The 12,464-nt window shown below is 31.1% G+C and overlaps 1 protein-coding gene across 2 annotated transcripts; it reads left to right on the forward strand.

Moving 5' to 3' along the window:
* Window positions 1-5,443: 5,443 nt before the first annotated feature.
* Window positions 5,444-10,237, forward strand: LOC111696564 (uncharacterized). 2 transcript variants are annotated; one of them, XM_023466199.1, is made up of 5 exons: window positions 5,444-5,462; window positions 5,922-5,984; window positions 6,095-6,147; window positions 8,187-8,416; window positions 9,391-10,237. In XM_023466199.1, exons 2-5 carry the CDS (start codon window positions 5,930-5,932, stop codon window positions 9,455-9,457), a joined length of 405 nt encoding a protein of 134 aa, XP_023321967.1. In that variant the 5' UTR covers window positions 5,444-5,462; window positions 5,922-5,929; the 3' UTR covers window positions 9,458-10,237. The 2 variants fall into 2 exon arrangements, with proteins under 2 accessions (XP_023321967.1, XP_023321966.1); XM_023466198.1 differs by having other exon boundaries at window positions 5,448-5,487.
* The last annotated feature ends 2,227 nt before the right edge of the window (window positions 10,238-12,464 follow it).

Raw genomic sequence — 12,464 nt, forward strand, 5'->3', positions numbered from 1 at the left:
TAATCTAATGTACATGTAAGTACAATTGTGTAAAACTATGTATAATTATGTGAAATTAAGTAAAATTATATATAATCTAATGTGAATGTAAGTACAATTGTGTGAAACTATGCATAATTATGTGAAATTATATAAAATCTAATGTAAATGTAAGTACAATTGTGTAAAACTATGTATAATTATGTGAAATTATGTAAAATTATATATAATCTAATGTGAATGTAAGTACGATTGTGTGAAACTATGCATAATTATGTAAAATTATATAAAACTACGACAAATGGTTTATACATGTCACTTGGGCAGACTACTCTATCTGTAAAGTGTAGTTACACGCTCCTGTATAATAAATTGATAATGGAGTCTTCTTAACTTCAGAACATAGAACAAAAATAGAGCAGACTCAGTTTCTTAAATTCAGTGTTTGAATCAATTGCAGTGTAAGTTTTTAACTAAAGTACATGTGTCTACTGGCATTGCATGTTTATAATTGCATTGCATGTTTCTTTTGGCAGTACATATTTCCAATTTCAGCACATGTTTCCAATTGCTGTAAATTTTTCTAATTGCAGTTCATCGTTCCAATTGTTGTACATTTTTAACAGTTACATACAGTTCATGTTTATTGTTTACACTATCAGCACATGTTTACAAGTATATCTCTTCCATTAGCGCATTTCTTTGATTACGAATGATTCATCTACGTACTAGATATTCAATAACTGGATTGATCAGTTTTCTAATCATGACGCATTTGGTATTCTGCTGACGCTAATTCCATATTGGATTCCGTTCTATTTCTTTATTCTATATTCTTAGATCCTGTTCCATTGGATGATTAAGTTTCTATGTTTTTCTCTAGTTGTTGTGTGTGTTCCAGGTCCATCCCTCGAGTAGATCAGGGGGTATACATTCATCAATCAGTCACATTCATTCCCCTCTCATCATACCCTCACTTCTTAAACCCCTTTCTATAACTGAATTTTATCCTAGATCTTTAATATATCTTGTCTATGACCGAAGTTTAGCTCTAATCTTTAATATATTTTGTTTAAGAACGACTATAAGCCCCGATCGTAAATTTATTTTTACTATGGCCGACTTTAGCCCTTATCTTTAATATATTTTGTCTTTGACCGACTTTAGCCCTTATCTTTAATATATTTTGTCTTTGACCGACTATATCGCAGAATCAATCTTTTATATAAATTTGTCCATAACCGACTATTCGTCAAATCCGTCTAAATTTGTCCATTACCGACCATTCGTCAAATCAGTCTTTATATAAATTTGTCCATGACCGACTATTCGTCAAATCAGTCTTTATATAAATTTGTCCATAACCGACTATTCGTTAAATCAGTCTAAATCTGTCCATGACCGACTATTCGCCAAATCAATCTTTTTTATTAATTTGTCCATAACCGACTATTCGTCAAATCAGTCTTTATACAAATTTGTCCATAACCGACTATTCGCCAAATCGATCTTTTATATAAATTTGTCCACGACCGACTACTCGCCCAACCAATCTTTGATAATAATTTGTCTATATATTTTCGATCCTTATATTGTCCAGCTCTATGCTAATAGAAAATATCTTGTTTATTTCACCCAATGTCACAATAACACATTATTTTTGTAAGATCACATTCCCCCGGCCTCTGATATCCCGCCCCAACCATTTTGTTTATATGTACTCTACTGATTTCGAATTTCGGATGTTTGCTTTTTGAACGGTCCTCCATGTTTTTGTGATTAAAAACAGAAACTGAAAGGGAATTTGGTCGTATTTTATCATGGCTCTCAGTAATCGAGATGGCATCCGATGCACAACAGTTCCCTTAAAAGCGTTGTATGATCAACAATGAATCAGATATCAATGTGTATCTGTCTAAACCTTCATTATTTTCAATTGTTGTAGTCTCTCTCTCCAAATGTGACTAGCGCATTTTTCTTGCAGTAGCAATTGAAGGAAATTTTTTTTTAGAAAAAACTGTCGTTTTTGAAAACAACCCACTCGTTTTGAACTTTTAAAAAACGAAAAACAATAGTATGTTAAGTTTTCATAGTTTTATGACGAGTAATTAAATTTTTTCAGGAAACTAAGTTAATTAATGTTGTCTTAAATGGTTTTTTTTATCGAGAGAAATAACCTGAATGTTTTCTGACCTCAGTAATTTCTGATCTAAGGATTTTTCAACCAAAAAATGTATTTTGTCTTAAAAAGGTCGTTAACGATCGTTAACGAAGGCTCTTCGTTAACGGTCATTAACGAAGATTCGTCGTTAACAATCGTTGAAGATCGTTAAGATCTTCAACAATTAAAAACGACCAACTCTTGGGAACAAAACGACCAACTGTTCAAAAACGATCGTTTTATTTTTCGTTTTTTCTTTGTCGTTTTTAAAACGAAACGATCGTTAAAACGATTAATCCCCAGTTGTAAATCAGGCAAATCCCTCTTGAAAAGAAACTAGAAATGTCACTGAAAATTACATGCACAGTCGGTTAATTTCACCTTTGAAAAAATATGAAAATAATATTTATTTTGATTTCCCATGGATTTTTATCTCCTTCCACTGCAGTACATCAAACATTTTTGCAGTACATAGGTCTGACGAATTAAATTCTAAGAGGTTGGATTTTGAGGTTCCTAAAGGTTCAGCTTGTAGTAAGAGTATATAAAGATAAGATCGAAATTTAATGATTGTTCCGCCCGTTTTGATTAGTTTAAAGTCAACAAAGATCAACCTTCAATCGATTATTCACAGGGTTAACCGGATATATTCAGATTAGTTATCTGGTTTAGTTAGAAAAATAACACTGTTTATACACATTTTACTTATAAATATTTAAAGGGATATCTACTTGACTAAAAGCTGAATATATATCAAAGAATGAGATGGATTTATCTATAGGGTTAAATATGGATAAATATAGCCGAATTTAAACTAAACTAGGTTTTTAGGACGCTTCGCGCCAATCTCTTAATTCAATTGTAAATGTTTTCTCTGGTTAAACAAAAACAAACAAAAAATTCGCAGATTTCGAAAAAAAATTTCGTGGACTTAGAAAATTTATTGATCATTCATAAACCTACCCTGCGGTCATCTAGGTATCACACAAAATCTTGGCCGGATCGGATCAGCCGTTTTGACGTTTATTGGATACAAACAAACAGACAAACAATCTAAGTATAATATATATATATAGATTAGATATGGACCAATATATAATAAATAAATAAAGATGAATATATTTACTGGGGTTGAATGAATATCTACAGCTTGGTGGATATCAAAGAATAAGATGAATATATTTACTAGGCTTGAATGAATATCTACAACTAGGTGGATATCAACGAATAAGATGAATATACTTACTAGGGTTGAATGAATAACTACAACTAGGTGGATATCAACGAATAAGATGAATGTATTTACTGGGGTTGAATGAATATCTCCAACTAGGTGAATATCAACGAATAAGATGAATATATTTACTAGGGTTGAATGAATAACTACAGCTAGGTGGATATCAACGAATAAGATGAATATATTTACTAGGGTTGAATGTATAACTACAGCTAGGTGGATATCAACGAATAAGATGAATATATTTACTGGGGTTGAATGAATATCTACAACTTGGTGGATATCAAAGAATAAGATGAATATATTTACTAGGCTTGAATGAATATCTACAACTAGGTGGATATCAACGAATAAGATGAATATATTTACTGGGTTGAATGAATATCTACAACTAGGTGGATATCAACGAATAAGATGAATATATGTACTGGGGTTGAATGAATATCTACAACTTGGTGAATATCAACGAATAAGATGAATATTTTTTTCTGGGGTTTAATGAATAACTACAGCTAGGTGGATATCAACGAATAAGATGAATATATTTATTGGGGTTGAATGATTGTTCTCCGTTATAGACCATGTTGTCGAGGATGAGAAAATATTAGAAATGATTTCAGATCAGTTCTTTATTATTTTCCTATACTGTAATCTATACTCTAATCTAATCCAGGGAGAGATTTCTTATTCTTTATATTCTATAGAGGTGTAATCTTTACATTCACTGTGTCTGTATAAATAGATAGACTGATAGACAGATATATCTATGTATAGACATAAAGATAGATAGATCTATGGATATGCAGATAGATAGATAGATCTATGGACGAACAGATAGATAGATAGATCTATGGATGGACAGATAGACAGATAGATCTATGAATAGACATTTAGACGCATAGATCTATGGATAAACAGCTATAGACAGATAGGTTGAATCGACAGATGACTAGATAGAAAGATCCATGGTTAGATATAAATATAGATCAATGGAAGCAGATAGATAGATCAATGGATAGACATATAGACATATAGAGCTATGGATAGACAGATAGATCAATGGATAAACAGCTATGACAGATAGGTTCGATGGACAGATGAATAGATAAATAGATAAGGTCAAGATACAAACTCCCTAAAGTAAATCAAATATAATTTTCTAAGTTCGGTAGGATGAAGAATACAATTTTAGCTCGGAGAAGTTGGAAGAAATTCGAAATATTAAATACTTCTGATAAAAATGAAATCTATCCTATTTCGTAGAATTCAACGATTTGAATTTATGTCAAGAATTTCGGTTTTATCTTTGAATACATCCTTTTTGTAAAGAGTGGAAACAAGCTTTTTTTTGATTATTAAATAAATTTGAGATGCGGCTCAAACATTGTTGGTTCCACTTGAAATTGAATTCAGTGTTTCAAGATTTGAGTCGGCGCTCAATTGGAACCGGTTTTTGGCGTTTCAGCGACGCGGTTAAAATTCTTGAAATTCGGCCTCAATTCAATCTTTATTCAATTTCAATTTATAAATATATTGGAGGGAAATAAAAACTTTTCTGGTGTACGCGAAATTGATTCATATAAATCTTAATTCAATTCCATTCTTCGCGAACACTCCCTTTAAGTAAATCATTAAAGGTACCATGCACGTTAATGCATTAAAATTTCTCTTTAAAAATTCTGTGTGAATGAAATTGATCACAATTCAATGAAATAAAATTGAAAATATTTGAATAGAAACTCGTCATTAATTAATTATGTAATCTTCTATTCTCAGATTTCAATCAGGAGACCCCTAGATTCATCACGAATTAGACCAGGACAACTTTTCTAAATGTTATGAAAAAATTTAGCAAAAAAAATGTTGAAAAGTTTTTTTTTGATTTTATTTAATATACATCATTAAATAGGTTCATACTGCTTATATAAATTTAATTTTACAAAAAATTCATTTTATGGTCAATTATTTTTTTTATAATTTTCCTTGTTTTTTTTTCAGCCTGAGAATTAGACTTTAAAATAAACAATGTGTATATCCGGCCAATTATAATTCTTAGTTTTATTTAAACTTCTTGTGCTTAATAAGGTGCGATAATAAAATAAAGAGAAAGGTAAAGTGAAATATTTAGTAGATGAAAAAAAAAGAAAACAGAACGCTTTGCTTATTAATATTATGTTATTTTTCATTTTTTTAAAGAATTTTACGTTGACTTAGAACAGAAAGAAATTTCCAGAGTTCAACAATCTATATATATATATATACTGTGTATACTGTGCTCTTAGAGCGCTTGACGGGTTTTCCTGTAGCTAATTTTAGCTGTTCGAAAGTTGTTATGTTTGAAAATTCACCATTTTAATTAGAAAAATCTGCGAAAGTTTGATTACAAATTAAAATGACCACTTTCCGAGTTTAAAAGCCTCGTAATAACTTAGAAAGCGGAATAAACATTGTACACTTGTCTCTCACCAAAGTTTATATCCGAGCGTCACGACTCTTAGTCAGAAAACTATTTAAATTTCATTAATAAAACCTAATATTATGTAGGCTACGAAATGATTCAAATAATCTGGATTTTCCTTCTTCTTCTACTATCTGCAGCAAAAACAGGAAACATCTTATTTTTTTTCTACAAAAATAATTATTTTTTAAATCTTTTGGTTTGCTCGTCTAGAAACCAGTGTTTCAATAACTTGAAAAAAAATCTTGCTGTTTTAAAGGTTTTGGAACATATGCTGGACAGTCCACCAGTTTACAGAGAGTAATTGATAAGGTACACAGTGATCCAAATGGAGTCAAACCTTATAGAAGTTCAACGTATAGAAACCGCTACCTATAGCAACAAGGTATATTTTCCGGGAGAACATTTTTTATATTTTTGAGAAATTAAATAATCAGTGTAAAGTAGATACAATTTTCATAAAATCCTTCTATTTAAATGGTAAAACGGAATTTTATGAAATCATACTAGCATTACTGGAGAACTTTTTTTATACTTTTGAGAATTTTTTTTTCTAAAAATAAAACTGTATGATAGCATTTTTATAAAATAATTTTTTAATAGTAACACGCAATTTTATGTATAACCATATAATCATTAATATATGTTGTCAGTTCATAATAAAATCTGGGGGACCTTAAACACAATAGAGAGCAGTACAAATGTACATATTTTGCTCCTTTAATGTCTAGGGTATGCTAAAAATAGAAATTATGATAATGATAGCGATAAGCTACAATGTTTTACAAAAACGTTTGATTTCTCAAAAAATATAAAAAATGTTTTCCCGAAAAATACGCCTTGTTGCTATACGTAGCTATTTCTATACGTTGGATTTCTATAAGGTTTGACTCCGATCCAAATATTGAACGCTATTAACCTTATCACGGCTTGTTTTCCACCCCCTACCCTTGTGATTTTTCTAAATCTATATATAAATTTGGCTTGTCTGTCTGTTTGTCTGTCTGTTTGTTTGTATCCAATAAACGTCAAAACGGCTGAACCGATCGGGCCCAAATTTTTTGTGGGACATCTAGGGACCCCAGGGAAGGTTTATGAATGATCTAAATTTTAAATATTTGTCTCCATCAAAATTCTATCTTCATTAAATTTTTGAAAATTTTAAAAATCCACGAAATTTTTTGTGAAAATCCGCGAATTATTTTTGTTTTGTTTTACGATGTACACAAAGAGAACATGTTCACAATTAATTTAGAAGATGGGCGCGAAGCGCCCTCTAAGGCTAGTAAGTTAAAAACTGCTTACATTAGAACGCTTAAACTTCTTCCTTCACTTTATCAACATCATTGTTGTTGTGAACAAAGGAATTGATTTTTTGTAACAAAATCAAATATTTAAACCCCAATATCTTTAGAACCCGATGTTGTAAACCTTTGATATTTCAAACTCTGATTATTTGATTTAACAGAACTCATAGTTTGAAATATCTAAGGTCCACAAAATTTGGTTCCAAAGATATAGTGATTAGAAAATCAGAGTTTGTGGCAAAGACTCAATTCCTTTTGCTTTTTTTGCTTTTGATGCGTAGGGTAGTGTGGAGGACAGTCAAACGGCGGGTAGGTGTTTCAAAAAAATTCAGAAATAGCTTAATCACTTTTTTATTAATTAGACTACAGAGCTAATATTTATATATTTAAAAAAGCCCTTGAAAAATGGATGTAATACCATATGTGTCAAAATAAAAAAAGAATAATTTTTAAACATTTTTCCGACGTACTTTTTGAACTCTTTTAAAATCCTCCCTTGCACCCTTACCATTATCTTTCTTAATGAGCTGGCCTTGAAAAGTTGGACGTAAGAAAAAAAAACTCTCCAATCTCAAAAACCTCAAAAAAAACCTCCATGCAAAGATAACAAAGCTTTATTTACAACAGTAACCTTGAAACTTCGATCTGATCAATTGTGGAAGATAACGTTGTCTGACTAGAAAACTCTGACTAGAAAACTCTGACTAGAAAACTCTGACTAGAAAACTCTGACTAGAAAACTCTGACTAGAAAACTCTGACTAGAAAAGTGTTAAGTTCTAAAATTATTTTTCTTATAAGTAAGAAATGCGCAAATCACTTTTGCACAGAAACCACAAATGAAAATAAACAGTTTAGAAACAAAAGAAAAAAACATAGATATCTAATTTATACTTGATCAGACAAAGTTTCAAGGGTAATATTGGAAATCGGACCAACGGTCATCTTAGCAGGGATCGATGGGTCCCTTGAAATTACGTTTACTGCAGTTCATTTAAAAACAAAATGTTAGATTTTTTATCTAATTGAGATTTTATATTTGCAGGAGAAACTCCAGCACCCTGACGGGTTAAGAATCAAACTTGATGAACTACTGAAAGCTAGATATGTTCTGGCACCTGAAACCGACATCAAGCTTGAACCTGATGCAGTGGTCCTCAAGGAGGTCCCTGGGGAGGTCGCCAGACCTGGACCTCAAGTTGGTAAAGGCACAATAGATGTTAAGGAGGAGGTCAAAGGAAGCAAACACAAGAATATTCCATTTAAATATTCAGGGTAATGAAATTAACTTATTACTTAACTCAATTTTTTAAATATCTTGGCAACCAGTTGGTGTTAATCCTTGATAGCTTAAACTTTAATAATTTGTTCAGAGATGAAAACTTTAGAATTGTGGATATTGAGATCAATGCTTGATCTCCTCTTTTTATTAATCTCAAGATTAATTTAATTTTTAATTTGTATCCTGAAATTCAAGTTTCAACCAATCACAGTGTTGATTGCAGAATTCGAACAAGCGAATAGAAGCAGAGAAATTTTAGAATGTTGCGCGCGCGCGAGATCCAGCAGGGAAACCCAAAAGAGAGGATTAAGCATAAAATCAAAAGAGTCTACAGTGGATACAGAGATTTAGAAATCAGAATTAAGGATATGCAATACAAGAGTTGAAAACTAAGGCCATAGTTTAAAATATCAAAGATGTAACACTACAACAGAGGATTTAACTTTATATTTGAATATCGCTTAACTTCAGAGACTGCAGTCAATAATCTTTTAAATACTATTTTAATTAAGAAAGATTATCCCATCTCATTCAACATTGAAGGATAATGCGTCCATGGTTAAGCCGTCAACGGGAAAAGAAGCCGCAAACGTTTTAATCACAGATTTAAGACACACAAGCTTTACCTTCAGGTTGCAAATAAGAGTATTCATGTTTCTTTAATACGTTTTTTGTAGATTTAAAACAAATTAAACTTTATCAATTTTCAAGAAAGTACAATAATTTCTTTCACATTATTGAACTCTTCATCTTTTATCATTTTTGTTTAGAAAAAAATGTTTAGGGTATATAGTGAATCTTGTGTGCCTTAATTACGACGTAGCCACTAGATAATAAAACCAGAAATTTTCCTCTCTGCCAAAAGAGAAATATCTGAATATCGTCTTATTTTAGCCCTAATTTCCAATCTTAATGATAATATTTTTTTTCCTCACGGCAAAACATTCGCAATAATTTCATTTTGTAGGTCAAAAATGAAAGCTGAGCTAACAAACCTATCCCGAAGAATCCTAAGCCATAACATCAACAAATAGATAATTCAACAAACCCAAAACTCAAATCAAATGGAACGGGGTGGAATGGGTTGAGAATAAAGGATGGAGTGGAATAGGTTGAAAATGACGGGAATGGAATGAGTTGGGAATAAAGGGAGTGGAATGAATTTAGGATAAAGGGAGTGGAACCAACTGTGGGTAAAGGGAGTGGATTGATAGTGAATGGAGTGGATTGGTGAAGAAGGGAGTGAATTAAAAATGAAAGGAGTGGATTGATGATGGAAGGAGTGGATTGAGGACGAAGGGAGTGGAATAAAGATGAAGGGAGTGGATTGAGGATAAAAAGAGTAATTTTAGAATGAAGGGAGTGGATTTAGAATGAAGGGAGTGAATTGAGGATGAAGGGAGTGGATTCAAGATGAAGGGAGTTGATTGAGGATAAAAACAGTGGATTAAGAATGAAGGGAGTGGATTGAAGATGAAGGAAGGGAGTGGAATGAAGATGAAGGGAGTGGAATGAAGATGAAGGAAGTGGAATGAAGATGAAGGGAGTTGATTGAGGATAAAAACAGTGGATTGAGGATGAAGGGAGTGAATTGATAACAAAGGGATTGGATAAAGGGAGTTCAGACCAGACAGACAGTGAAATGAGGATCAAAATTTAATCAAAAATAATTTTTTTCATTTTCCAAAAGTGTGAAACGATTATCAATTTCTTTAATATTAAATATTTGAAGTTAATTTAAAGTATATTCAATGGAAGCGTATTAACTTCATGTAAAGAATATATTATGATTCAATATACATTCCTCAAACGTGTATTTTTAATAATTTGTATACAGTTTTTTTTTTTCATATACATATATTTTTTAAATTAGCTAAGTTTGTCATTGGATTGAAAAAGTCTAACTATGACTTATGGATTTATGATGCAGAGCCAAGAACGGAAATTGACAGAATTTATGTATAAGAAGACTACAGTATATTTATCATTGTTGCTTAAATAACGGTTCAAAGGGTATGAATCGGGGCATGTCACAATCCCCTAGACAGAAGGAGAAAGTCAGTTTGAAGAAAAACTACTGGCAAGACTTTATGATCTCGTCCCTCTGCACTGCCTAAATAATAATAATGATAATAATAATAATTATAATAATATTAATAATAATAATAAGTAATAATAATAATAATAAAAATAATAATAACAATAATTAAGTATTGTATTTTTTAGTTTACAGGCTAAATATTAACAATATATGTTTAAATTAAAGATAAAAGCTGAGATATATTACATATTTACAAGTTATTGATATACAATTACAGACACTATTGTTGAAACTTAAGCGGGGCGTCGGTGATTGGGTGATTAGTTGATTAGTTAATTAGTTGACTAGTTGATTAGTTGATTAGTTGATTAGTTGATTAATTGATTAGTTGACTAGTTGATTAGTTGATTAGGCTCCTCTACTCAGACACAAAGTTGCAAATAATCAGATAAACAGATTTATTTTAAACCTACAAAAAAATACAGTTTTAGTAAAATAAATATTGGTGTATAAAATAGTTTTAAATGTTTAGTTAGATAACTTGTTATTTGGGTGTGTCTGGGTAATTAAGGAGTGAATAGGGGTTTAAGGATTTGATGGTTCCGTTCAAGGTTATAATGCAAGAAAAGTTATTTCAGAGGTGTACGCAGCTTTTGTACTGAAGTGACTGTCTCTGGGCGGTAATTTAAACACAAGACGGATGTCGAAGCCTGACACGGGATCCATCTTTCACATAAATAATCAATGAAATATTCTGGTTATAGGAAACTATTATGTGAATTATCAAAATCATCAAAATGTAATTCTCTTAACCTCCTCAAATACTAAAAGAACACTTATGCATCTATCCTTGTTTACAAATTCCACCCAGAGAGAACTTGTTGCAATATGAAGACAGAGTAAACGCAACTGCAATTAACTTTCCTTGCATTATAACCTTGAATCCATTTAAAACATTTGGAAAATACTTCTGAAAATAAAAACCCGGTTGTTTAAGTGGAATTGCTATGGATTGCAAAATTAGTCGTGGATTTAATTATTCACTAGTTAAATGTTTCACAGTTCGATGTTTTCCTTTGTCGGAGTAGAGGCAGAATGCTGGAGTATTCTTTGGTTTGGACTTCTCAGAGATGAAAGGGGTGGTAAAGACGACATTGCGTGGGATAAAATTTGAAAGTAGATTTATGGGCAACAACTATATAATTCATGCGGACTAGAAAAGTCTATAAGACTGTAAAAATTAGCCCGAGAATTTGTTCTTATTTTTTAAAACTGTACTATGGAGCAATAAGCTTTTCCAGCTTACTGTATACTTTTAGTTTTGGAGTAGTAGGGTTTGGGACAAGCCCAATTCAGTTTAATAAGATAAAATACAATTTGAATACAATCAAACTATTAAATGAGGATTTTAAAGTCGAGTCGAATTTTAAATTAATTTTCTATCGAATTCCACAGTTTTGGTAGAAAAAGGGTTGGACATTTAATTTAACTAGATTTCTTGCAAAGTCTTGGAACAATGTTATTTGTTCTATTCGATATTGATTTTTGGAAGCCTTCATAACAATTAACAAACGAAAAAAGCAAGTTTATTTGATTACAAACAAGAAATTGAAATATTTTCAGGAGTTATGATTGAAAACATGTAAGATTTAAAGGGAGTGACCGGCAATGCATTGAAGTTGAACTGAGAATGTAGTGACAAGTAAAACGTTTTAATGATGTATAATTACTGAGTTTAAGTGTAAAGTGGACTTTGTAATAATGTAAACAAAATTCTACAGTGAACTAATCAGTTGTTTAGGAACAGGTTTAGAAAATAAAATTAATTCTTATGATTGGAAATAAGTAATCTTATTCAGTTGTTAGTTTTTGTAATGTCTCATTGTCAAAAAAAAAATTCTGTAGATTTTCTGGAATTTTTATTGAAAAGACAACATTTGAAGAATTTGTAGAAATCTGCGAACACATTCGTGAGGAATAAGAAATTCAATATAATGATG

Source organism: Eurytemora carolleeae, unplaced genomic scaffold (assembly GCF_000591075.1).
Source record: "Eurytemora carolleeae unplaced genomic scaffold, Eaff_2.0 scaffold71, whole genome shotgun sequence".
Taxonomy (NCBI): domain Eukaryota; kingdom Metazoa; phylum Arthropoda; class Copepoda; order Calanoida; family Temoridae; genus Eurytemora; species Eurytemora carolleeae.